This window comes from Anabrus simplex, chromosome 2, assembly GCF_040414725.1.
Source record: "Anabrus simplex isolate iqAnaSimp1 chromosome 2, ASM4041472v1, whole genome shotgun sequence".
Classification (NCBI taxonomy): Eukaryota; Metazoa; Arthropoda; class Insecta; order Orthoptera; family Tettigoniidae; genus Anabrus; species Anabrus simplex.
This window is the reverse complement of record NC_090266.1, coordinates 640204556-640231887: the sequence shown is the minus strand read 5'-3', so window position 1 is coordinate 640231887 and position 27332 is coordinate 640204556. Positions and strand designations below refer to the sequence as shown.

At 41.4% G+C, this 27332-nt stretch overlaps 1 protein-coding gene across 1 annotated transcript in view; it reads right to left on the bottom strand.

The window, feature by feature from the left end:
• Window positions 1-27332, bottom strand: part of nSyb (neuronal Synaptobrevin) — a 163477-nt gene that overhangs the window by 14776 nt on the left and 121369 nt on the right. The window contains exons 3-4 of the mRNA XM_067139288.2: window positions 17132-17210; window positions 4749-4828 (exon numbers count right to left, since the gene is read on the bottom strand). Coding sequence (XP_066995389.1) covers window positions 4749-4828; window positions 17132-17210 — 159 coding nt within the window. The remainder of the gene's footprint in view (window positions 1-4748; window positions 4829-17131; window positions 17211-27332) is intronic.

Here is a 27332-nt window from a genome sequence, read left to right as displayed (position 1 = left end):
CATTAACGATTCCTGGAATGTCCTTCTTGGAAACCGTTTCTGCCTTAGAATACTGTACCTATACATTTTTCACTAAAGTTTGTGTGACTGCCAATTATGCTTGCCATCATGTTATCCTAGGGCTGACTTCTTAGCTAGATTTAATTTCCTACTAAGTTCCTTCTATTTTTCCCTACTTCCACAGCCATTTCTAACTCTATTTCTTTCCAACCCTTGCAGTTTTCTTAGCCCCTTTATTTCTCTGTTTTAATAAAGTGGGTCTTTGCCTTTCCTTACCATCTTTAGTGGTACAAACCTGTTTTTGCATATCTCAACAATTGGTATCTCAACAATTGTTTTAAACCCATCCCAGAGTCTGTTTACATTTTTATTTAGCGTTTTCTACCGATCATAGTTACATTTTAAAAACTCCCTCATGCCTGCTTTATCAGCAATATGGTATTGCCTGATAATCCTACTTTTAAGGGCTTCCTTTCTATCTACGATAAAAACAGCTTCGTGATCACTAATACAATTCATTACTTCGCTTTCTGCCTCATCGCTGATTACCTTATGAAATAATTCTGAATCAGCGTCAGTGTACCCTACCGCTACACTCCAAAGATATCAAGTTGCCTATTATCTTTAGAATTGAGCCTCACACATAGAATTTGGTGTTTGCCATCGTTAATTTTTTCGTAGCTTACAAATTCCTCTTTTACCAGAATGAATACTCCCCCTCTTACCATTCCTATCCCACCTCTACGATACACACTCCAATTCTGTGAGGAAATTTCTGCATCCATTATATCATTTCTCAGCCATGATTCAACTCCTATTACAATACTGATGTGTATATACCTATTAAATAACTTCATTATATTCTTTTCTTTACAATACTTCCACAGTTCAACACTAATATTGTTATGTCATCCCTACTTGACTTCCGGATCCCTGTACCGTCATCACCACTCACTAGACCATCCCGTTTCCCTGAATGTATCTCCCTATAGCTCTTCTAAACTAATTTCCTAACCTATACGTACCAGTGCGGTTTAAGTGAAGTCCATCCATTAGGATTTAGATATCTCACTCCCAGTTTCCGACATACCCACTCCATGGTCTCATCCCTTGAAGCTACAACACACATTCTCCAGTCAGCCCTAAATAGACATAAAAGTTACCATGAGTTGGATTGAAGATTTCCATTTTGACACCATTAACAAGAGAACAATCCTGTCGATCTCTCACAAAGATTTTGACAGTATAGGTTTTAGTTGTCCTGTTATTTTGTGATCTAAATTGCTTCTGAAGAAAATGTTGAAGATGGAACTTGATTGGGATACAGAAGTTGACAATACTATCAAGAAAGAATTTCTGTTGTGGTTTGAAGAACTCCCTCAATTAGAAGAAATTGGCATCCCCCATGGATACAGAAACCTGTGAATATAGAGGAATGCACTTAACACACCTTTTGTGATGCCAGTAAAAAGGCATATGCAGCAGTAGTTTTCCTCAGGGTAGAGACAAACGACAATGTCATCTGTTGGCGGCCAAGACACGAGTCTCTCCCGTAAAGATTTCTACGCCTCGTTTGGAGCTTATGGCTGCAACTACAGGAGCATGGCTTGCGAAGTCAGTTCTGGACGGATTAGGGTGGAAAATGTGAAGACTTTGCTCTGGGAAGATTCTACTACACTAATTGTGTGAATTACCAGGGGAGACAAATGGACGGTCTTTGTCAGAAATCGAGTTGATGAAATTAGGAACATCAGTTACTCTGAATCTTGGAAGTATGTTCCAGGGGAACTTAACCCTGCAGATTTACCTTCCAGGGGCTGCAAAACTAAACAATTAGTAGCTTCTAGATGGTGGGAGGGACCTGCATGGTTCAAGGAATCACCAGGAAAGTGCTTTGCTCGCAGTGATGATCCAAAAGAAGGTGAGATCAACATGGAAAATGTTGGATCCCCAGCTGTTATGAATGTTAACTGTTTGGTTTCGGAGAATCAAGAGAACTGTTATTTCAAATTCTTCTCTAATTTTGTAAGAATTGTCCGAATGATGGGGTGGTTACTAAGGATTATACATAATAGCCGTTTACCTACAGATTTGCGTCAGAGAAGGGAATTAACTGTGGAAAAGTATGCCACTGCAGAGAGAAGAGTTGTTCGGTTTATTCAAGAGGACTCCTTTTCCGGGTTGTGGGATGACAGACTACGAACGCTCATAGTGTTTCAAGGAATAATTAGGCTGAAAACAAAGATCACCTTCACAGATGACCATGAAGACTTTCGTCAGCCTGCAGTACTTCTATCACAACACGAAGTAGTGAAGACGGAACACAAGATACAAGGACACGTAGGATTTCAAACGCTGCTAAATAACCTCAGGGAACGTTATTGGATTTTAAACGGTCAGAAAGCTATAAGGTCAGTTTTATCCAAGTGTGTTATATGCAAGGGACACAGTGAAAGACATCTTGAAATTATTTCACCTCCACTTCCATCCAGTCGAGTACGGGATGCTGCCGTGTTGGAGATCGTTGGATTGAATTTAACCAGGCCCTTATATCTACAAGGTGGAATTAAAATGTGTGTGTGTGCCTCTTTACTTGCGCGGTGTTTAGAGCTGTCCATATGGAACTGGTATTGTCAGTCTCGACAGAAGCATTCTTGCAAGCACTCCGTCGATTTGTGGCTCTCATAGGAAGATGTTCTGTTATCTACAGTGACAATGGGACGAACCTCCGGGGCTTCTCATTTGCTTTGAACTCTGAACCGGGAGGATATATCTAAGTACAGCACTGCTAGGCAGAATGAATGGCGTTTTAATCCCCCCAGTGCACCTTGGTGGGGTGGATGGTGAAAACACTTAATACGCCTTCTCAAAGATTTATTGAAGATAATGTTGGGTAAGTCATGACATACTTACGAGGAGATGATGACTACATTATGTGACTGTGAGAGTTTGATGAATTCTCGACCTTTGACTTATATCATGGAAGAAGGTTCTCAACTAGTGTCTCTCTCCCCTTCTTTATTCCTGCAAGATATAAGGGAGGTTGGTGTTCCTGATCTCGATACGATAGACACACAGATCCTCAAAAGGAGGTTTAGGTACAGACAAAATTTATTTTGAGGAAAATATTCAGAAGTGAATACTTGGGGCAGTTGGTGTTACATCGTGGAAAAGAGTGCACCCGTACTGTAGCTGTGCGGGACGTTGTGTTGATTGGGTGTGACAATCTCAAGCGTATAGACTGGCCGTTAGGATACATAGTTGAAGTTATACCAGGTGAGGATGGTGTCGTTAGAACTGTGAAACTCAGAACTGGTCAGAGCGAGTTATTACGTCCAGTACAAAGGATTTATCCACTGTAAGTGTCTTATGATGACCCTATTGTGCTCTCTAGAAAATGTGATTCTTCAGGTGTACTAAAAGATGACAACAGTGGTGATCCAGTTGGTACTCGAAGTGGTCGAGTGGTGAGAGTTCCTGACAGACTTGACTTGTAAGCAGTAGGTTTGTATTTGTTGGTATTGTTGAGTCGCCTTCTGCTACTCGAGGTTGGAGTAAGTTACGTCAGACTTTGCTGTCGACACTGTCGGCCATTTGCCGGCAGTTGCATCTGCTGGACACTTAAGAAAAACAAAAACAATTGAATGTTGTAATGGCCACTATGTTTTGTAAAGTATGAAGCGAAGGTATGAAGTGATGTAAGCTGTATAAAGAAGTGTTTTAACATTAAATTCAGTGCAGACCAATTGTAAGACTTCCTTAAAATATGTTCCTGCGTGTAATGGTATTACACAACAACAACAGAGGTAAAATCACATTATACCGTACTTGTGATAAATGCCTACACGAAGTTTGTGTATGTTATTCCCCACATACATTATTGCACTCAACGAGGTGATGATGAAGTTGGACTTTCAGGAAGATGCATTCGGAATTCCCTCTTTTATTACAGACGAAGGATCATAGTTTATCTCCCGAAAGTTCCAGGTGATCCGTAAAGAAGGAGGTATCGCCAACGGGACTATTCCCTAGGGTTTACCGCTAGCCAATGGATACTTTGGTTCCGTTGTATCAGTTTGAACGTTGTCGACAGAAATTATCCCACTACACTATGCGGTACTATGTGCCTTCAGGCAATGTTTCATTCCACTTATCAACCAAACGTGCTTGTTTTGGTATTTGAGAATACCACACCATTTGAATTTTATGAAGCAAAGAACACGGTTAATTGGTCGAGGAGGAGATTCAAACACAGTTCATGAAGAAACAAAACGAGAAATGGAAATGTAGCCGAAGTTTGAGAGGAAAATCGGCAGACATACTACATTCGGTGCGACCACCCAAAGAGAATAGTGCGCTGCAAATTTGGCAATCAAATGAATTCAGTTAAGTCCAGGACGTAAGCTAGAATCCTATTTCTTGGGGCCTTAATTCGTGAACAAACTTATACTCAGCAACAAACACTTACGATGCACACTTGCTGAGTACTCGTACATGAACCCATGGCGCGTGGACTAACATGTTGCTTGAGCAGAGCCATTCTCAGGATGGCAGATTACAGGATTCAGAATTTGACAATACTAAACAGACTTTTTGTGAATGGTGATTTTATGTATATGAAGCACTCCATATTAAATCAGACAGAATAAAAACAGAACACAACAAGTATTTTAAAAAATAAAGTATGAATAAATAAATAAATGAATAAAAAATTCCAAGTTACCATACAACAACATTCTTTCTTTTACCTTCAAGTTCTGTAGCCAGAATTTCCTCTTCAGTTTCCCTGCTTGCTGTTCAAATTGAGATGCCCCTTGCTGCAGAGCATCTGTAATAATAATGACCCATATTAATGAAGAAAACAGCAGTGCATTAACCATACATGCCACGCTACGAAATTATTACTGCAGTATTAGTAACATCATTACATGATTAGTAACAGATATAACTCTGTGTATGCTTTAATGTTAATTTGAAGATTATATTACAATTTGGAATACCTTCTGCAAAATATTCCTTGATCTACACCATCTTGAATTAGAGTAGTGGTTTACAAACTTTTCGCGATAATACTCTTATTTGTTCTACGGTTTGGATGTAATTTAACATATTAAACACACACACACACACGCGCGCTCGCGCGCGCGCGCTTATTTTAAACCATTTACTATATTTTAATGGACACTTATTTTTAACTAGTTACTATGGTAAAGAATACACGTTGCTATGCAAACTATACAGCGTGATTCAGCCGCCCCTTCCAATGTAGTTTTATGCAACTCACAATATTCATTCCGTCCTGTAAACATCTGCCCTGCCGGTATGCTCAGACAACACAACCGGATATCTCAGTATTTACCGCCTCACCATGATAGGACGCCGTAATATTATACTCGTATTAAACACTGGAAGACATGCGTGTGCCTTCTAGATCATATGAACCTGACACGCCGGTGAAACACTAAATTGATATTGTGATCGCAGTAAACCTAATACTTGCTATAAGCTTCCCAATGTGCCGTACGGAGCCGTAGTGCAGTTGGTAAAGGTGTGGCGGACCGAGCCTGCATTTCGGATGGGAGTTTCGAGTCCGGGGCGATGATTACAAATTTTTGAAATATTTTTAATATGTACCGCACGCGATGTAATTTCAATAACCGCTTTCATGCAAATTACAGTATGTGTGAATGAATGTGTTTTTGGCCTTAAGAAGGATCGATTAGTTAGCAGGCCGGACATATACAGACCGGAAATTATAGGAACACAACTTCCCTGACAACGTTTTATCGCAGCAAATGCTCGATCTGATGACCGTTTTGGTTTATGCACATTCGGGCCCGGTGTCCAATAGATCGTCTTGCGCGCTGAAGCATTCCAGGTGTAATTGCTCGGTAGGCGTCCGGGATGAGTTGCTGGAGCTGGTCGGCGTTTTCCGGTGCTTGAGTTCTTCGGATGTCCCCACAAGAAGAAGTCCTATGGCGTTAAATCCGGTGATCTGGCGGGCCAAGAAAAAGGCCTGCCCTTTTCCTTGGCAGTTCCTCGTTCAGATGGTTACGAACGGGCAAAGTCGAATATGGCGGAGCTCCATCTTGTTTCAACCACATCGTCAAACGATCGTGTAAGTGCACATACTCCAGCAGCAGTGGGAGTTCCTGACGCAGAAAGTGCAGGTAGCGTGGGCCCGTCCAATGTCCCTCAAGGAAATAAGGTCCAAACAGGCTATCCCCCAAGATTCCACACCAAACATTCACTCCCCATAGTACTTGATGAGCCGCTTGTCGCACCCAGTGAGGATTGTCCGGACACCAATAGCGCATGTTGTGGCGATTGACGTTCTCATTACAGTTGAAGCGCGATTCATCCGAGAGCAAGATATGAGATACGAATGCTGCATCATTGTCCAGCCTGCCTAATATCCAGCGACAGAACTCTATTCGAGCTTCGAACTCCCGCCCATGGAGCTCTTGGTGTAGCTCAAGATGGTATGAGTGAAATTTATGTTCATGCAGTATTCGCCAGACGGACGCCGGCTGGTGTTCACCTGTCGTGTAATCGCCCTTGTACTGATGTGTGGATTATTACGAGTTGCCTCCAGAACGACCTCGTCTGTTTTACCCGATGTAACGGGCCTATCGTGGTCTGGTGGCTGATTGGAAATCACGCCTGTTGTCCTTAGGCGTCTTTCAACACGGTGGAATGTCCTAGCAGCCGGGTGTCGCCTGTCGGGATACCATTCCTGGTAAAGACGTAGTGCCTCGCAGACGTTTTGACTTGCTTCCCCATAAATTAGGAGCATGTCAACGTATTCCTCCGCGGAAAATATGCCGAATGACAACAGAGATTACAATATATTCAAGCCCTAACCAGCGGAGTGTGCGCAGGACACAAGATGAATAACAGCGTCATTCTACTGTTTGGATGTGGTAAAGGTAACTGCACTGTTACGTAGTTTTATGCATTGATTCCCCTCCTCGTTACACCCGGTCTCGAGGCACGACACATTAACGCAGTTACATGGTAAAAGGGCGATGCTACATGCTTTCAAGGCGTCATATTTTGCGAACGGATGATATAACACTTCACTAGGGTTCAGAATCGTGTGCAAAATGTGCTCACTGAACATTAGTACCATACAGTACGCCTGCAGGGGAATAACACCCCTATAACCATGTGCACGTTAGTTAGGCTGCAGCAAACGATATTGGAAGGAGCTGCTGAACCACAATGTATATTGACAACTTCAAAAAACGAAACACTTTAAATAGTAAAGAAAAACATTACTTTTAGTCTCTGATGCCTTTACACTACTCCTCTACCAGTAACTGAGTTACGAACAAATTATAGGTTATGATGCCAGGGACAGCCTCCTGGGTGCGAAATCGCGGGGGGGGGGAGGGAGGGATTCCCCCCCCCCACTAAAATTGCCCGAGGGGGATTCTTTCAATATAATGTGGAAAATGTAGAACACGTATAGTTTATTACTGAAATTAGTGATTTTTACTGTGCATTTTTTCACAGAAACATCAGCAATAAATCAAATGACTGCCAGACCTTGAGCAAGAAAACAACGCAACAGTGGCAATCCGCATCTGCAGGCTATTTTTCATGTTGCACTCTGGCAAGTCCATTTGAAACGCGGGCAAAAATGTAAATTACTTGAAGCACTCCTCCCTTGTCGTTGCTGTAAGTAGCTCGAGCTTACACCACTCCTGTTCTTCTTGGAGAGGGCGTGTTTCCGATAGGTAGCCAATAGGACAATACTCACTTAAGGTGTGTACAAACCAACACATTTGTTCCCTCAGTACTCAGCCCTGGTAAACGAAGGTTCCGCTAATAAAGCGATAAGTCAGGACAAATCACGCCTCGTCTGGCCTTTCATAAGAAAGGGACAGTCTATCATAAACTTCTCAGCTGGTGGGATTACAGTAACTTTCTAGTGTTTATCATTCCTGTTATCACAACAAAATTCAAACAAAAAGATCTAAAATTTACATTTTTCTGAGGGAGGAGGTATTTTATTTACAGGGGAATTTTATACCTCCTCCCCCGCCGGATACTACCTGAAATAAACACCCGTATTTAAGCCCTATGTTCCTTCTTCCCCCCACCATTTCTTTCTGATTTCGCTCCCTGACAGCCTCTGAACATAAACACAAAAATAAACACAAATAACACAATAGACAGGAATAAAAAATGTCAAATATTTTTGTTATTACATTTTAAAATTATCCTTGATGGTATTGGAGCGGGATATTTTTTCTTCCGCCTGACTTTGACATCCTGGTGTTTGATGGAGGTTTACCAACAGAGTGTTGAGATGGAATGTCCTTTGAGAAAATGTGTAGGATTCCTCTGAGATGAACCATCTTCTTCCTGCAAAAGGTAGGCTGTTTTTTTTTACAATTTGGTTTACGTCGCAACGACACAGATAGGTCCTATGGCGACGAAGGAATAGGGAAGACCTAGGAATGGGAAGGAAGCAGCCGTGGCTTTAAGGTACAGCCCCAGCATTTGCCTGGTATGAAATGGGAAAGCACGAAAACTATCTTCAGAGCTGCTAACAGAGGGGTTCGAATCCACTATCTCTCAGATGCAAGCTCACAGCTGCGCGCCCCTAACCGCACGGCCAACTCGCCCGGTAGGCTGGTTTTAGTCTGTCCACTGATAGATTAGCAAGTTTCCCCTTGATCTCGATGGTGAAGTATTTCTCATGCCTTATTACTGTATAACAGGAAAGGACCCTCATAAATGGGTTCGAAGGGTTTTCTGACCCTGTCACATATCACAAATACATGGGAACAGGTTCGGAGGTCTTTTTGAACAAACACTGATCTTGGATGTGGTATATGTATGTGTAATGGGTTTTAGTTTTAGCATTTGCTCTTGTAGGTCAGATGCATACGTATCAGGATCAATCTTCGTTGTTGGTTCCTCGAACAATTCACCTGGAAGTTTGATAATCTTCCCATATACCATCTGTGCAATTGAGTGGTTTGTCGTTTCTCGGAGCGCAGTCCGCAATCCCAGTAAGGCAGTAGGTAGGATTTTTGTCCATTTAGGAGTATTATGAGCTCATATAGCTGACTTCAGGGTCCTAAGCAAGCTCTGAACTTTGCCATTACACTGGGGATGATATAATGTAGTATGCTGAATTTTCATCCCACAAATTTTAGCTAAGTTTTTAAAAATTGTGATCTAAACTGTGCTTATCGATCAGTGATTACACGTAATAGAACGCCGAATCTTGAAATCCAGTGATGGTAGGATTTTTTTACACTTTTTCAGCTGTTATATCTTCAAAAGGTATAACTTCAATCCAGGATGTGAAGCGTTCAATACAGGTTAAACAATAGGTCATGCCATTGGAGGGCGGCAGAGGTCCAATGAGGTCAATGTGTATAACACTGAAGCGATCATCAGGCTGTTCATATTCTTCGAGTTGCGATTTAGTATGTCGAGTGATCTTGGTTTTCTGGCAGCTGATACAGGATCTAGTCCACTGTCGTGCATCACTTCTTATGGTACGCATGACTATTTTGGCTGATGCGATTAAAATGTCATCTAGGCAAGGAAATACAAAATCCAGTCCATACAGAACTTTATTTATAAATGCTGGAATGTTTAAGGTGCATTTCGAAGGCCAAAACTCATAACGTTAAATTCGTACAGTCCAAACGGTGTGATGATAGCAGTCTTAGGTTTGTCCTCTGCAGCTATATGTATCTGAAAATATGCCTTGAATAGATCAGTTTTGGAAAATATTTTGTTGTCTTGCAGAATATAGTGGTATCTTGCAATCTTCCATATTGGCTGTTGCGATTAAAATGTCATCTAGGCAAGGAAACACAAATGAAATGAAATGACGTATGGCTTTTAGTGCCGGGAGTGTCCGAGGACAAGTTCGGCTCGCCAGATGCAGGTCTTTCGATTTGACGGATATCGTTCTGGAACTGTTCTTTCATTTAATCGCCTATAATCGTCACATGGGCGTATTGTGCCATCCTTTTTGGGAAAATGGGAAGAATACTAGCCCATGAGGATTTATATGGACCAATAATTCCATTGTCCATCAGGAATCTGAATTCATGTTTTGCCATTTCCATGCGTTTTGGGTCCCTGTCTAGCCATAGAAAACACGGGTGGACCTTCAGTGGTAATATGGTGCTTGATATCATGCTTAATTTTTCTAGGAAACGAATTCGGCTTAGCTATATCTGGGTACTGCAACAATAGGTCTGAAAATTTAACGTTTTGACTCATAGAAGTGACAAAAGTTTCTTCTGAGAGGCATAACTTCACCCTCAGTGCAGAGTTTGGTTACACCATCTATCAATGCCTTATTGCGAACATGCACTAATAACTGGAATCTTCTCACAAAATCAGCTCCCAGTATTGCCTTATTGACCTTTGCAACAATGAATGACCACTGGAAATGGCGTTAAGTCCTAAATCAATTCCTAATGTAGGAATTTCAGTTCCGCTGGAATCTTATAATTTATAAGTCAAATCAATTTTAGCTTTCGTTCGGTCTGGGACCAATGCGACATCAGCTCCACTGTCAACTAAAAATTGCAATGCCGCTTCTTTGTCCGTGACAAGCAGCCGACTTTTGTGACAGTTGTCTTGGGCAGCCGAATTTGCCGCTAATTCAACTGCGGTTTTTCGTTTCCCTGACCTGACTAACTACATGGAGGAGTACGTATTCCTGGTTTACAGTGACGTCGAAAACGAAAATGGTAGCAGCAGTATTTACCTCTGGGGTTATACCTCTTCTTGGATTTACTATGGCTATTACTGCGACGACGATGTACACCCCTATGCTGAGGCTACCTTGGTCCTTGACGGCCGATAGGCAATGAAGATATTTGTTCCTCCAGTCCCGAATTTCGAGCCATTATGTCTTTCATCGTAACAGGAACTTCAAGCTGTTGTCACCCGTCATCATGTTTAACTGAATATTATTCATGACGGGAATTCATTCCCATTGTTTTATCGGCCACGATATCCACTTGCTCAAGTCCTTCATCACCAACAATCAAAACGTTCTTCGTGGAATCAGGGAGTTTTTCTGAGCACAGAGGTTTTAGGCCCTTATCCGACACAACTACTCCGGGTAAAGCTTGCATTTTGCGCACTAATTGACTAGGCTTCTGGTCTCCCAACTCAATTCCAGTAACTGGTCCCTTAATGGGTTTATCCTCACTTTCCTTAAACATATATAACAGGCGTTCCTTAGCCAGCGATTATCTGTTTACATCACTACCCTTAATAATATCCCACATATTTTCTACATATTTAGGACCCGGTTGAGACACTAAATGGCTAAATTGCGTTTCAACTGTTTTAATTTTACAAAACATAAGCTGAGCCTCATTTGGTAAAATCAAATTTCAAGTTTCTCAGTTCGCAAAGGTGGAATTCTTACACTAACTTTATTTGCTTCTGGTCGGTCTTCGGGCATGTTTTCGTTGTTCGCCATATTTACTCCAGATCATGTTGGGATCACCAATATGTAATACTCTTGCTTGTTTTACGGTCTGGATGTAATTTAACATATGATACCCACACACAAACACACATACACACACATACACATACACATACACACACACGTAATTTAAACCTTTTACTATATTTTAAATGTTTACATTGACACTTATTATTAACTTGTTACTATGATAAAGAACACTCGTTGCTATGTCATCTATATATTACCAACTTCAAAAAACACTCAAAACTTTAAATAATTAAGAAAAACTTTAGTTTTATAATGCAGAGCATTTGTAATAATAATGAGCCATATTAATGAAAACAGCAGTGCATTAACCACACATGGCATGCCACGGAATTGTTACTGCACTATTAGTAACATCATTATATGATTAGTAACAGATATAACTCTTTGAATGCCGGGCTGAGTGGCTCAGACGGTTGAAGCGCTGACCTTCTGACCCCAACTTGGCAGGTTCGATCCTGGCTCAGTCCGGTGGTATTTGAAGGTGCTCAAATACGTCAGCCTCGTGTCGGTAGATTTACTGGCACGTAAAAGAACTCCCGCGGGACTAAATTCCGGCACCTCGGGGTCTCCGAAGACCTTAATATAGTAGTTAGTGGGACGTAAAACAAATAACATTATTATTATTATTATTATTATTATTATTATTATTATTATTATTATTATTATTATTATTATTAACTCTTTGAATGCAATATGTTAACTTAAAAATTATATTACAATTTGGACCGATGGCCTAGTTGTTAGGCGCCTTTAAACAACAATGAAGCATCATCGAACCCCACTGTCGGCAGCCCTGAAGATGTTTATCCATGGTTTCCCATTTTCACACCAGGCAAATGCTGCAGTTTTATTTTAATTAAGGCCACGGCCTCTTCCTTCTCACTCCTAGCCCTTTTCCTGTCCCATCGTCGCCGTAAGACCTGTCTGTGTCGGTGCGACGTAAAGCCAATTGTAAAAAAAATTAAAACAGTCTGCCTCAGAGCACATTTTTGCTACTTGTTTATGTGATTAGCTGCCACCACCGGTGGCCCGGGTTCGATTCCCGGCTATGCCACGAAATTTGAAACCTGGTACGAGGACTTGTCACGCGCCCCTTTCATGTCTCAGTGCCGAGCGAACGGACTCGAGCAAGTCTCGAATCCGCGACCTCCGAGACTAAGGATATTGAAAACTGATATAAAGTTAATATGATCATGTAACAGTGGCAAGGAGTTATAGTGTTTCAAATACTGAATAATAATTGTATTAAGTGGAAGAGAGTTATAGGTATTCTAAGCATAAGACTTCATACAAGTTTTACTTGAAGGAAGTTGGTGCAACATGAAGCGGTTTATGTCTAACGTTGTGCAATAGTCAGCTACACGGCGTCAGTGTAAATCAGAGAATGCAAAGAAGTTCTGTAAATGTTTCGAGAAGCAAATCGAAGCAAATATCGCGTAGATTGTTGACGCAGCTAGAAGGAAATTGTTCGAGTGAATTCTATGACACACCCTTCAGTTAGTGGGAGAAACTCAGACTTAAAAATGTCTAATTCTACGGGAGTAGAAACGGAAAAGATTTGAGAAATATCGAACGTAAGATATAGGGAATGGCACTTCGACAAATCAGGGAGAATCTGTTTGACTGCCGTGAAAGTAACGTGTGTGACTGGCTGAGTGCCACAAGGGAGATAAACTGCCTAGCTTCATACAAGTATTGTGTGTGTGGTTGTGAGACGGAATAGTTCGGAACTTGTAGGTTATGTACGTAGCAGTGAGCCGCAGGATCAGTTGAGTGTGGCTTAGCAAACAGTCTACAAACTGTAACGAGTTCACGAGGCAGTGTGGGAAACACTGTGTACAGCATACTTAGCAGGTTGCTAATGCAAAGACTTGAGCTGCAATAACACAAACATCGAACTGTTTGACAGGAAGGCCGAGTGTCATAGCGAACCTTTCCTATCAGTAAACCTAATCTCGTGGTCAGAACTGTTTGGGAGAAAGACTAACCTGGTCAACGACGGAGTTTGAGGGTGTTGTATTCGAATCCTGGAGCTACCCGTCCGCGTGAGCCAAACATCGCATCATTCAACGCGACTACGGTATCGTGGGTGCAGAGAAGAATTCAAGAAACAAGACGACGCCGAAGATTGAAGAAATCTTCAATCCAAAAGCTAAGTAACTACCAAGCTTGTATGGTACGATCTTATTGTATTAGGGAATGCAGTGTAACTGGTTAATCAACGACTTGAAAAAGGACTATCTAACCAAGAGTTAAAAGTGTATTCGTACAAAGGGTTTTATGTTTCTTAATTGTGTATGTGCAGTGGTTTAGTTGGACCGGAACGGGCAGGAACGCCGTTCCGGAAAATATTTTCCCGCTTTACAATGACGTAAAATTTTTACATTCAGCAAGAAAATATTATAATCTATACATAGCACTGAAACGTCATGGGTGTACTCTAGCGGACTAATATCGAAACTTACTGTTTTATGTTCATAAGATACGGTCGATTTTACACTCCTGGGTGGTTTTCTTGTTCTCTAATGGTGGCTACGCTGCTATTGGACCTTCTTCTACTTGTTATGTTTGTGTGAATCCAAGTGAATCCAAAATATTTACAATAAGATGGGTAGCATCGAGCCAGAGAACTGTAAAAGCTGTCTGGGAAAATTATAGTGCGCTAGTAAAACATTTTAGTGAGCCCAAAAATGACCACCGGAGAGACTCCAAAGAAAGGGCAAAATTCCAAGGCCTAGAAAATATGTTAAAATGTGTATAATTCTTAGAAAATATTGCAATTATGTATGATGCTTTTGTTGAGTTAGCTGATTTGTCATTAGAGTTGCAGGAAAGAGAAACAAGTCTGACAGAGGCTCAAAATGCAATCAAGCACACTATAAAAGTGTTTGAATCTATGTGTAACTCAGCTTCTGGAGAATACTACGGAACAGTTCTTAAAGCAGCAGGAAACAAAATGTTTAGAAACATAGGATTACATGATTCTAAAAGAAGTTGTAAAAACTGACAGAAAGCAGTTTTCAGAAGTCTTATGAACAATTTAAATAACAGGCTTATGGAAAATGTGTCCACATCATCTCATCTTGGTTCCAGCTCTAGTCAGCAGAGACATTAGAGAATGACAAACGTTATCAGTGATTCAAAGGTACTATACAAAAATAACTGGCCCTCCACTTCTACTTTGGATATCTACTATGGTGATGAGAGTGTTGGCAACCTTTGTGAATTTTTCCACGTGTAAGACAAGACGAGGTACATTAATGCTTTTAGAAAGTATGTCGAGACCAAGGAAATTCCAGTGGAGCTGATGCCTTTAATCAAGACTGTAGTGACCATTCCCATCTCTTCAACAAAAGCTGAAGGAGCTTTCAGTGCCATGAATGAGATCCTCACCGAAAAGAGAAATAGGCTGCTGGATGCAAGATCAAGCGGACTTATTTTCATAAGCAGCGTTGGATCTCCTGTGCATATATTTAACCCACATCCATATGTCAAGTCATGGTTACGAAAGGGGAGACGTTTAGCTGATGAAACAACTTGTCGGAAACATGAGGCCGCTGATTTTGATACCCAATACGAGTCCATTTGTAAATTGCTAAGGTGAGTTCCTGTAAATATTTCGTTCCAACTAAATCACTGTGTATGTGTATATATGTAATGTACGTCTTTCTATTCAATACAGGTGAAGAGAAGAATGTGAGAGTGAAAAGGTAATTTTGTTATTTTAAGAATAAGCTCCGGAAAATCCGAACCCATAGTCCTCAGCCTGCCGAGTCCTTAGGATCATGACAGGTGGACTAGAAAAATTTTGGTGTGCAGATTGGGGTAAATTTGCATAATTAATTGTCGGAAGATTGATAGAAATTGCCGGTGTCAAATTTTAAGAGAATGTATTTGCATTTTACCAATATTTTGCGTTACTTATTTGCGATCACCGAAGTGTATTACGCGGTGATCCGCTATTTTGAGCTGATTGTTGATTCTTTTGGGTTATGTTCCAGAGTAATAAACTGTAATCGAGAAACGCCTTGTTGGCGTGGGAGAAGGAAGGATAGTTTCAGCTTCACTCTGCGGCATTGTATTCGAACAGTCAGAGAAGCAGATAGTGGAGTCAGACTCAGTTCCAGAGTCCAGTGGTCAACAGTAGGGTGACTTGAACAGTTCATAATGGATCAAACAGCCCCGCCCCGAGTAATGTAGAAGAGCATGCTGAAGTAGTGCATGAAGGTCTTTATTTATCTGTAACAGAGGCCCTTAAACTGATAGGCACAGAGTTTGATGGTAGGCAACCAGAAAGGTTACGCGAGTTTTGTGAGAATGTAGAAACTGCTTTGCAACTGGTTAGGCCAAATAACTATGATTTATTCTATAAATTGATTTTAACTAAAATCACTAAGGAAGCCCGTAGTAAGTTATTAATGCGACTTGATGTAGCCTACGTACTTGGCAGGAGATAAAAGAAGCCTTAGAGGAATATTATAGACTGGAACGGAATCCACTCAGCCTCGGGAGACCAAACGAGTAGAAGCGGGGGTGGGGGCGATCCCATCCTCACCAATCCTGGAAGTGGTTTTCCGTGGTTTCTCGCTTCTCCTCTATTCAAATGCCGGGATGGTACCTAACTGAAGGCCACGGCCGCTTCCTCCCCTCTTCCTTGTCTATCCCTTCCTATCTTCCTATCTTCCCATCCCCCCTTCCCCAAGGTCCCTGTTCAGCATAGCAGGAGAGGCCACCTGGATGAGGTACTTTGTAAGTGGTCCCGAGAGTCGGGATACCAGTTACTATGGAATGGGAGTGGGCATCTCGGACATATTCTTAGTCATGGCCCTACTTGTGTTCATGCGGCTATGACTATACAATCCACCGATGGTCCATAACCCGTTAGAGGAGACATCCTCACATGAATTATGTGTAGGTGGGGTAGCATCCTGCTTCATGAATTTACCGAGCTCAGAACATTGTAAGCAAGCCTCGGACCTATGGGAGTAACTGAGTCCCACTCCCATTTGACAGGCGAGGGACTCCTTCGAAACAACTTGGCCAACGAAGTGAAATTCGATAGGGAGCTAGCAATATTAATGGGGCTTATGGAAGAAAGAAAGTAGAACTGGCTGAGTCAGAAAAGAGAATGTATCTGGATGTGCTAGGAGTATGTGATATGCGGGTAAGGGGAGATAATGAGGAAGAGGGAGGAGATTATAAAGTGTACTTGACGGGTGTTAGAAAGGGAAGGGCAGAGTGTGGGGTAGGGCTGTTTATCAGGAATACTATTGCACGCAACATAGTTTCTGTTAGACACGTAAACGAACGCATGATATGGGTAGATTTGGAAGTGGAGGAATTAGGACGAGAATTGTCTCAGTGTATTCACCAAGTCAGGGTGTGGAAAATGCACGTTTGCTGAGGTACGTTGTTCCAAACAAGTTCTACAATGCTGATTCATTTTAGTCATTTTAAGGACATGGGCTGTTGGATGGGTGCCCTCGAAACGAATGGGAGTCCATGTGATAGAAATGCTAAATAGTTTCAATTTTTAACAAGAGATGCAAATTTTCAAGAACGATGCCGTTACCGCCACATGCTAAAATAATTTGCATCGTTTTAGGTACTCACCTGCTCGATCATCCAGCTCTGACAACTTCTGATCTCTCTCCAGTACTTTCTCCACATTTGTCTTCATGATGTCCACGACCTGTACAGAAACACATCATCAGTACCACTGAAAGTATAATTTTCCTCGACCATCTAGAACATGATGATGCTTGTTGTTTTAAAGGGCCTAACATCGAAGGTCATCGGCCCCATCTAGAACAAATATGGAAATTCATTTTATTTGGATATTCTGAACGTAATACTTATGTTTGAAATATTCGGCTTTATTTAAGGATTCAGTATAATTTTGGTAAAACCTACAACCTGTTTTCCAGTCATTGACCGGGTCAGGGATGTAATGAATGAAGCAGATATAGGCTGTGAGTACCATGGGGTCGCCACTCCCAAAGTGATTTATTAATGACTGATAAATGCTATGAAATGATAATGGAGAGTGTTGCTGGAATGAAAGATGACAGGGAAAACCGGAGTACCCGGAGAAAAACCTGTCCCACCTCCGCTTTGTCCAGCACATATCTCACATGGAGTGACCGGGATTTGAACCACGGTATCCAGCGATGAGAGGCCGACGCGCTGCCGTCTGAGCCACGGAGGCTCCTATAATCTTGGTAAAGTACCATATATTCTGCAACGCTTCCCGCCCGTTACGGTTGCATTTAAGGAGGGATTCTGCGTTTCATTTGATTTTGTGGTTATAGTGATTTTGAGGATATAGAAGGAAGCAGCTGTAGATAGTATCCCACATTCATCGCAAGTTAGAATGAGAACTCACTTGCTGGAAGTTCTCGAACACATTACTCTTCTCAGGTTAAAATGAGTGGGCCCTGTTCCAGCAAGTATAGCCAGCGACTAAAAGAGATTCTCTCGACACATAGAAACGTCAAGAAAACTCCTTATTGGCTGAAATAAGTCTGCCTCTTTCATTTAATGTAATGAAATAGCTACCTCGAACATATCAATGCTCTACTCCAAGCATTGCAAGCTGAGCCATAGGTGGTGTTGGCCGGACTGCACTATCGTGGCTAATTTCATAGAAAGCTCTCCCATAACTCACACAGTGCGGTGAAAGGTGGAACAAGAATGTCGCATATTGTGATGAATACATTTAAATCAATACTAAATCAAATATTTAAATAATTGTGGAGTTAGAACAATAGATACAAAATGAGTAAACTCAGAGTGCATGCAAGAGAAAAGCCAGTTTCGAGTTTATTTTATTTACTTTCTAATTATTCATATCACAATGTTTGTTATTAAACTACATTTATCTACTTGTTCTATTAATTGACTGCCCGGTTCCATGGCTAAATGGTTAGCGTGCTGGCTTTTGGTCACAGGGGTCCCGGGTTCGATTCCCAGGGGGGTCGGGAATTTTAACCATAATTGGTTAATTCCCTTGGCACGGGGTCTGGGTGTATGTGTCGTCTTCATCAACATTTCATCCTAATCACAACGCGCAGGTCGCCTACGGGTGTCAAATCAAAAGACCCGCATGTGGCGAGCCGAACTTGTCCTCGGACACTCCCGGCACTAAAAGCCATACGCCATTTCATTTTCATTAATTGACTCTGAATAAAAGTAAAATCTTGTTTTTATTTTGATTACTGAAGGACATCTATTTATTATTATTTTCTTATTAACACAAACATTACTACCAATGTGCGATATATATAATTCCACTTACTAATCATTTAACTCCTCATCTCCCTTTCCACAACGATATGAACATTTCTATTATTTATCCTCAATCATATTTTCAGGGTAATCGTGCAATAAGCACAGTTTCTCTGTACTTCCACTGTGTGAAATCTGTTTGAATGTGGAAGAGCATATCATTTTTAATGTTACATACCATATGCTTATGAACTGAATGTAAGAACTTTCATTTATTGGCAGGCCTAACCCAAGGTTATAGAGTAGAGACGTCCGTGCATGCAGTCGTTTGTCATCACTTCCGCAATCTTATTCCAGGTTTTAGTTAGCGAAAGAAGCCACAACGTGTGACACCGCGTCCTGCCCACGATCAAGCAACAGGCTTACAGGGAATGGTCCTGAGTACTGGAACACGCCACACCTTGCAAGAGGAAAGCACTATGCTAAAATTCAGCCCACCATCCCAAAGCAAGTCTGGTTCAAGAAATTGAAACTAACACGAGGACACCTTTCAGCTTGAATAATAATGCATCTGGGTCGTGGATGCTATCAGGATCTAGGTATTCGACACCCCTCACTGCCCAGAAGATCCTGGAGAAATAGCCGACTTGAACCGCGTCCTTCTGTCATGTAAGAAGTACTCCTACCAGGCGAGTTGGCCGTGCGGTTAGGAGCTCGCGGCTGTGAGCTTGCATCTGGGAGATAGTGGGTTCGAATCCCACTGTTGGCAGTCCTGAAGATGGTTTTCCGTGGTTTCCCATTTTCACACCAGGCAAATGCTGGGGCTGTACCTTAATTGAGGCCTCGGCCGCTTCCTTCCAACTCCTAGGCCTTTCTTATCCCATCGTCGCCAAAAGACCTATCTGTGTCGGTGCGTCGTAAATCCACTAGCAAAAAAAAGGAAGTACTCCTAACCACAGAACCACCTGCTCTCTTCTTTAGTAAAGTTAAATACCCCACTTGTCTTCCTCCCAACAATACCTATTATCCTGCAATATTAAGTTATAAGTTACAACTCTTTGAGACATAAAAAGATCTCCAGTCTGTCAAACATACAAAATATCAATATAAATTATAACACTATAAACATGCCTGTAAAAAACACACACTATTATACAAAGAATGGCATATGTCTAAGACAATGCACTAAGTTTCAGTAATCCAGATAAGTACAGCATTCTTTTCATAATGTTAATAAGGTGATGTGTGATTTCTTAAAAAATCATATTATTGTTAATACTTTTCATATTATCTCTATCATTAACAGGTTTACGCAACGTAAACAACACCGTACGCATGGTTTCAGTGATTTCATAGAATCTGATGATGTTCTTGTAGAACGAAACATGTCATTCTTTGTATAATAGTTAGGGGTAAACAAACAAGCATTTTCCTATCTGAACGTAATACTTAACAGTGAACAAAGTAAGCCACACATCACACCACTGTCCAAAATCAAGCAGTAAACTTGTTGAATTATGTAATTGTATTACTTTTTGCTTAATGAGTAAGAGGAATGTCCGCCTCTGTGGTGTAGTGGTTAGTGTGATTAGCTGCCACCCCCGGAGGCCCGGGTTCGATTCCCGGCTCTGCCACAAAGTTTGAAAAGTGGTATGAGGGCTGGAACGGGGTCCACTCAGCCTCGAGAGGTCAGCTTAGTAGAGGTGGATTCGATTCCCACTTCAGCCATCCTGGAAGTGGTTTTCCGTGGTTTCACACTTCTCCAGGCAAATGCCGGGATGGTAACAAACTTACGCCCACGGCTCCCTCCTTCCCTCTTCCTTGTCTATCCCTTACAATCTTCCCATGCCCCCGCAAGGCCCCTGTTCAGCATAGCAGGTGAGGCCACCTGGGCGAGGTACTGGTCATCCTCAACAGTTTTATCTCCAGACCTAGAGTCTGAAGCTCCAGGATACTGCCCTTGAGGCGGTAGACGTGGGATCCCTCGCTGAGTCCGAAGTAAAAACCGACACTGGAGGGTAAACCGATAAAGCAGAAGAAGATGAACAGGAATTATATTTTTTTTCAAATGGAAATACTGTCATGTCCATCTAAGGAATTGTAAATCGTAGCTTGTACCCTTAAACCCTGTACCTTTGTAGATTGTAACAAAAAAGTATAACGTGTCAGTTTTCTTTGAATGAATAAATATTAAAAAATAAAACTGACTGTTTACATCGAGCGCAGTATAAATAAATCCGGAATATCCTGAAAAGATCAGTTTTGCGATTATAGCGCTTTGTTTTAAATACTGTACCCCAGTCAGCATTTCGCTGAGAAGTGGACGAGTGCTTCGGCTTCGTATTCACATGCGATCGTCAATACTCACTCCCTTCCTTGCAAAATATGTTCGCTCTCTCACTTCACTGTGACGTATGCTTGTTGCGTAAACTGCCCACATTTACGTTACGCCAGCCCGGTCGCACTGGGCTAGCCTCAACGGGCGCCCAATTGAGCACCTCTGGTTTACACCCTATATGTACACCGGGTGAGTCAGCCGCGCCTGAGGTTTCTGCTTTTAGGCATCCTAACGAACGTCAATGGGGTGATGGTCGATTTTCCTTTGTCGTATATCAAGCTACAGCCGCCTTTAAAAGCACTTACGGCATCATAACTGCACGACTTCTGCAAAAACATGTATGTGACTGGTATTTACACAATACATCAAACTCTCATACAGTTATGTAAAATGTACGTGCCAATTATAAGCTTTCGATTGGTTATGAAATTATTGCGAAAAGCGACGGCATACTGTTAGAAAAAGTGTGTGAGTTTGTGAAGCGGGACGTAGTTTTACACCAAGTACGCTTTCTGATAAATTGGAGGAAACAGTTAACGTGGTGTAATAGACTAACCACAGACGTGTTGACGCATGTGGCGTTGGTAGGTGGGTTCGAATCCCACGAGCGATGAATATTTCTATTCACATTTTAAAGAGGCCATTCGTGCCACATTCGACCAATAGCATGCATGTTGAATCTGTAGGGGCCTGACACTAGGCGTGGCCTAGCAGTCCTAGTCATTTCTTCGCTATGTATTCAACAGATGAGTATGTTGACATGCTCCTCATCTACGGTGAAGCAAGACAGAACGCACAGAAAGCACAGCGCCTGTACCAGGAAAGATTTCCACACAGACAACAACCAAAAGCAAATACGTTTAGGAGGGTGGAGCGACGTTTGCGTATAACTTCGTCACTTTTCCGAACAGGTCCTGTGAGAGAGGCACCAGTTACGTCCCGTGAAACTGCTGAGATGGATTTGGACACTTTCCAGGAGAATCCTCACACGAGTACGCGGGCAGTAGCACAACACGCCATCAGCCAGTCGTCTGTTGTAAGGATATTGCATTCCAGTTTTTTTTTGTCAGTATCACCTGCAACTACATCAAGAACTCCACAGACGAGATTTCGAAACTCGTGTTGATTTCTGTGCGTGATACTGACGCAAGTGACAAATGATCCAGCGTTTGTATCTCACATTTTATTTTCGGACGAGGCACGATTTCATAATAATGGTTCTGTGAATCGTCATAATATGCACTACTGGAGTGTTGAAAATCCCCACTGGTTAGGGCAGGCGGCATTTCAGGCACAATGGGGAGTAAATGACTGGTGTGTCATACTGGGTGATCACCTAATTGGACCATATTTCTTTGAGGATCATTTGACAGGAGCCCGGTACCGACAGTTTCTTCAAGATCAATTACCATTGCTACTAGAGGATGTGCCCCTGGGTGAGCGTGTAACACGACGAAGCTCCCCCTCACATGTCAGCGGATGTTCGCAACTACCTGAATGTTAAACATTCCGGTCGATGGATAGGAAGGGGAGGACCTGTCACCTGATCTGCTAGATCGTCCGATTTGACGCCACTGGAATTCTTCGTATGGGGCTATTTAAAGGATGTAGTGTACGCTCAGCAGCCGGAAAATCCTAAAAGCCTTCGAAACCTTATTACGGAAACCTGTGAATCCGTAACACCTACAATGCTACAAAAATCCCGAATGGCAGTTCAACGGCGTGCTGAAGCGTGCATTACTGCAGAACGCCATCTATTCGAACACTTACTGCGATAACAGGCTGTTGCTCAGTCAAGCGGATTCAACCCCCCACCCATTCTATCCTCGAATAGCCCTGCTTATAAAACATCCACATAAGCAGCCCTAATGGCCTAGAACAGTGCCAAAATAAATAAATAAATAAATAAATAAATAAATAAATAAATAAATAAATATATAAATAAATAAATAAATAAATAAATAAATAAATAAATAAATAAATAAATAAATAAATAAATATAAATAAATAAATAAATAAATAAATGTCCGCCTCTGTGGTGCAGTGGTTAGCGTGTATAGCTGTCACCCCCAGAGGCCCGGGTTCGATTCCCAGCTCTGCCACGAAATTTGAAAAGTGGTACGAGGGCTGGAACGGGGTCCACTCAGCCTCGGGAGGTCAACTGAGTAGAGGTGGGTTCGATTCCCGCCTCAGCTATCCTGGAAGTGTTTTTCCGTGGTTTCCCACCTCCTAACTTCAGGCACGGCCGCTTCCTTCCCTCTTCCTTCTCTATCCCTTCCAATCTTCCCATCCCCCCACAAGGTCCCTGTTCAGCATAGCAGGTGAGGCCACCTGGGCGAGGTACTGGCCTTGCTCCCCAGTTGTATCCCCCGACTCTTCACTCAAGTTGAAAAAAAGTTTCTTCATTTTAAAGGAGATTCCAAATACCTATTTCCACGTCTGTAACATCTTCAGTTTTTGAAATATGGGCATCATCATCAAAAATTATTCAACTAATTTTTACTTCTTCCAACCCGTTAAGTGCCTTTTCTGGAAACAAAAAAAAAACGTGTTCCTGTATTTTTAAAGGACTTTCCAAATACCAAGTTTCATGTCTGTAACATGTTAATTTTTTTGACGCATGCTGTATATACCGGTCTCATTTTAAAAATTCACCCGCTTTTTCAATACTTTTCTGCCCCTTCAGTGGAATTTATTTTTAATGGAGATTCAAAATACCAAGTTTCACGTCTGTAACATCTTCAGTGTTTGAGATATAAGTATCCCCTTAAACAGAATTCAACTCCTTCTTTAGTTATTTTCACCCTCCCCCTTAAATAGATTTTGCGATAACAAAAAAATACGTATTTCTTTATTTTTAAAGGCGATTCCAAATACCAATTTTCACGTCTGTATTATCTTTATCTTTTATAGATATAGACATGCTCATACAAATAATTCAACTAATTTTTCATTTCTTTCACCCCCTTAAGTGGAATTTTCGAAAACAAAAGGAACGTTTTTTAATTTTTAAAGTAGATTACAAATACCAATTTTCACGCCTGTAACATTTTTAGTTTTTGAGATATAAGTATTCTCATACAAAGAATTCAACTAATTTTTCAATTCACTTAACCCCCCCCCCCCTTAAGTGAATTTTTGAAAACAAAAAATAAGTCTTTTTTATTTAAAAAGGGTTTCCAAATACCAATTATCACGAATGTAACATATTAAGTTTTAGAGATATTTGTCTCCTCATGAAAGGAATTCAACTCCTTTTCATCCCCCCTCCCAGGTTGATTTTCCCCCCAAAATGCGTGTTTCTTTTAAAGGAGATTCCAAATACAATTGCGCATTCCAATTTTCCACAGTTCGGCTTAAGCCACGAAGGAGAGCGGACGCATTGAGTGGAGGGGTCCGGGAGTGGGAGTAAGGAGTGAGTGCTGAGTGCAGGAAGGTTGTGAGGAGTTCGACGATAATGATTGGAGTGGATCAATACAGGGCGGCTATAGGAGGATGGCAGAGGAGAATGAAGAAAGAAGAAGTAAAATCAGGTGGGTGTAAAGTGGATTTGGTGATTAAAGGAGAATTAGTGCTAACAGCTGCGGTGGTTATAATATTGCTATTGATTGGAGGGTTCGAGCCGAACCCAGGCCCGACAACTAGTGGAAATGAGGGAAGGGAAGACATGGAAGAATTCAAAAGACTGGTAAAAGAGGCGGTGGAAGAAGTGTGCCCCTTTGAGCAAATTAAGAATATGATCCCAGAACAAACCAGGGAGTTTGGTAAAATGAAGGTATGGTTACGAGAAAGGACGGATGATATAGCATCACAAGTGAGAAAGAACGATGAAGAAGTGGCAATATTAAGAGAAAGAATAGGACGATTGGAAGAGGAGACGTTGAAATTGAAAGCAGAAGTGAATGCCAATACGTTAAACCGCAGGAAGAAGTGCCTATTTATATACGGGGTGCCTGAGGAGTTGAGTGAAGACAAAGTACTTACTACTTATAAAGTAGTGGACTTAATACAGGGGAAATTGAAACTTAATTTTAGCGAAGTCGACATAGACGATGTGCAGAGAGTGGGAAGAACTAGGGGCAACAGGCCTATCAAAGTAGAACTGTTTTCTACGTTGATGGCTGACGCTGTGATACGCAATGCGAATAATGTGCAGAGAGAGAAAATGTGGATCAGGAGAGACGTGGGTCGGGAGGCGATTAGGAATGAGAAAATACTCAGAAAACACAAGATAGTGCGATAAATCAAGGGCTGAGAGCAACCATCAAAGGACAAGAACTAGTGGTATCAGGGAGAAATTGGAAGAGAAACTAGTCTGTGAATAGACTGATCGACTTTGAAATGAAGATTTTAAAAAAAAGAAGAAAAAGTGAGCAGTGCAACGAAAGGTGGGGAAGTGAGGCGAGATAACAGTAATAGTGTACTGTGTGAAGAGGGTCAGAGAGAGATGCCAAGTGAAAATGTGATCATAAGCAGTGAATAAGTTCAGGAAGTGATGACAAGTGAAAAGGTGACCATAAGAAGTGAAGAAGAAAGGCAGGGGAGTGAAAGCAGTGAAGTAGGGGCAGGGCAGGGTAAAAAGGTGACGTCAGAGGCAACCGGAGGGTGTCTCAATCTGAGTTGGGAAAGGGGCAAGGGCAGAAAATTTACGGAGATGATGAGAGCTGAAGTTGGAGGCAAAGGTACACAACAGAGCGAAGATAGTGATGAATTGGCGGCTAAGAGAGGTGGTAGAGAAGCAGGAAGGTATAGAAATCTGACTGACATGTGGGGTACAGGTAGAAATGAGAGGGGCGTAGTCACTAAAAGTAAAATCAATAGTTTAGTGAGTAGTGAAAATAGAGATTGTTAGATGTAAGAATGTAGTGTTGAGTAGAGGTGTTATTTGGTAAATATGTGGATGCAATAGTATTTGTGTGTGGTATGATATTGAGAGGTGGTATATGAAGCAATATGTTGGTACTGAATGGTAGTTGTAATAGCTTTTGTGTTTGGTATGATGTTTATTTAATGCTAAATAAGTGAGTGTTGAGAGGGAGCAGAGTTTTGGATGGTGGAGGTTGAAATGGGGTGTTGGTGAAGAGATGGCATATGAGTGTTTGGTATTTTAAGGTGAAGATGGCTTGGTATTTAGATGGTATTTATGTCGGAATATAGTGTTGAGAAGTGGTGTCATTTGGTATATTTCGGTTTGGGATATGATGAAATGTGGTGCTGGAGAAGTATATAAAAAGTGGTGGTGTATTTCTTGTTGTAATAAATGATTAAAGAGTGAAGTTAAGGTATCGGTTGAGAGATGATGGTAGAGGTAAAAAAATATGAAGTGTGTATGAGGTGGAGTTGGTGTTATATTGCTGAAATATGGTGTTGGAAGTTATTGAGGGCTTGGTATTTATGATGATGTGTTATGATTAAGTTAGGAGGTGTTATATTGTTGAAATGTGGTGTTGGAGAAGTGGTGATATAAGATGGTGGATGGCAGAAGGTGAGTGTTATTGTCGAAGAAGTAGAGGTGGGATAAATGTGGTCTTGGAAAGGGCGGAGATGGATAAGTTATTGAGGGCTATTGCTGAAAGGTGGTATTGGAGAAGTGGTGGTATAAGATGGTTGACATGTGGTGATGGAGAAGTGATATGTAGAGTTATTGAGGGCTTGGTATTTATGATTATGTGTCATGATTAAGTTATGATGTGTCATATTGCTGAAATGTGGTGTTGGAGAAGTGGTGGTATAAAATGGTTGAAGTTATTGAGGACTGTGTTATATTGCTGAAATGTGGTGCTGGAAGTTATTGAGGGCTTGGTATTTATGATTATGTGTTATGATTAAGTTAGGAGGTGTTATATTGTTGAAATGTGGTGTTGGAGAAGTGGTGATATAAGATGGTGGATGGTAGAAGGTGAGTGTTATTGTCGAAGAAGTAGAGGTGGCATATGTTGAAATGTGGTCTTGGAGAAGTATGGAGAAGTGGTGATTTACTCATGAGTAAGTTGTAAGTGAAGGCGGTTTGGTATTTAATCTGATTATTTATTACTGAATTTTTTTGGGTATTGCTGAAATGTGGTCCTGGAAAGGGCGGAGAAGGATAAGTTATTGAGGGCTATTGCTGAAATGTGGTATTGGAGAAGTGGTGGTATAAGATGGTTGAAATGTGGTGATGGAGAAGTGATAGGTAGAGTTATTGAGGGCTTGGTATTTATGTGTTATGATTAAAGTTATGATGTGTCATATTGCTGAAATGAGGAGTTG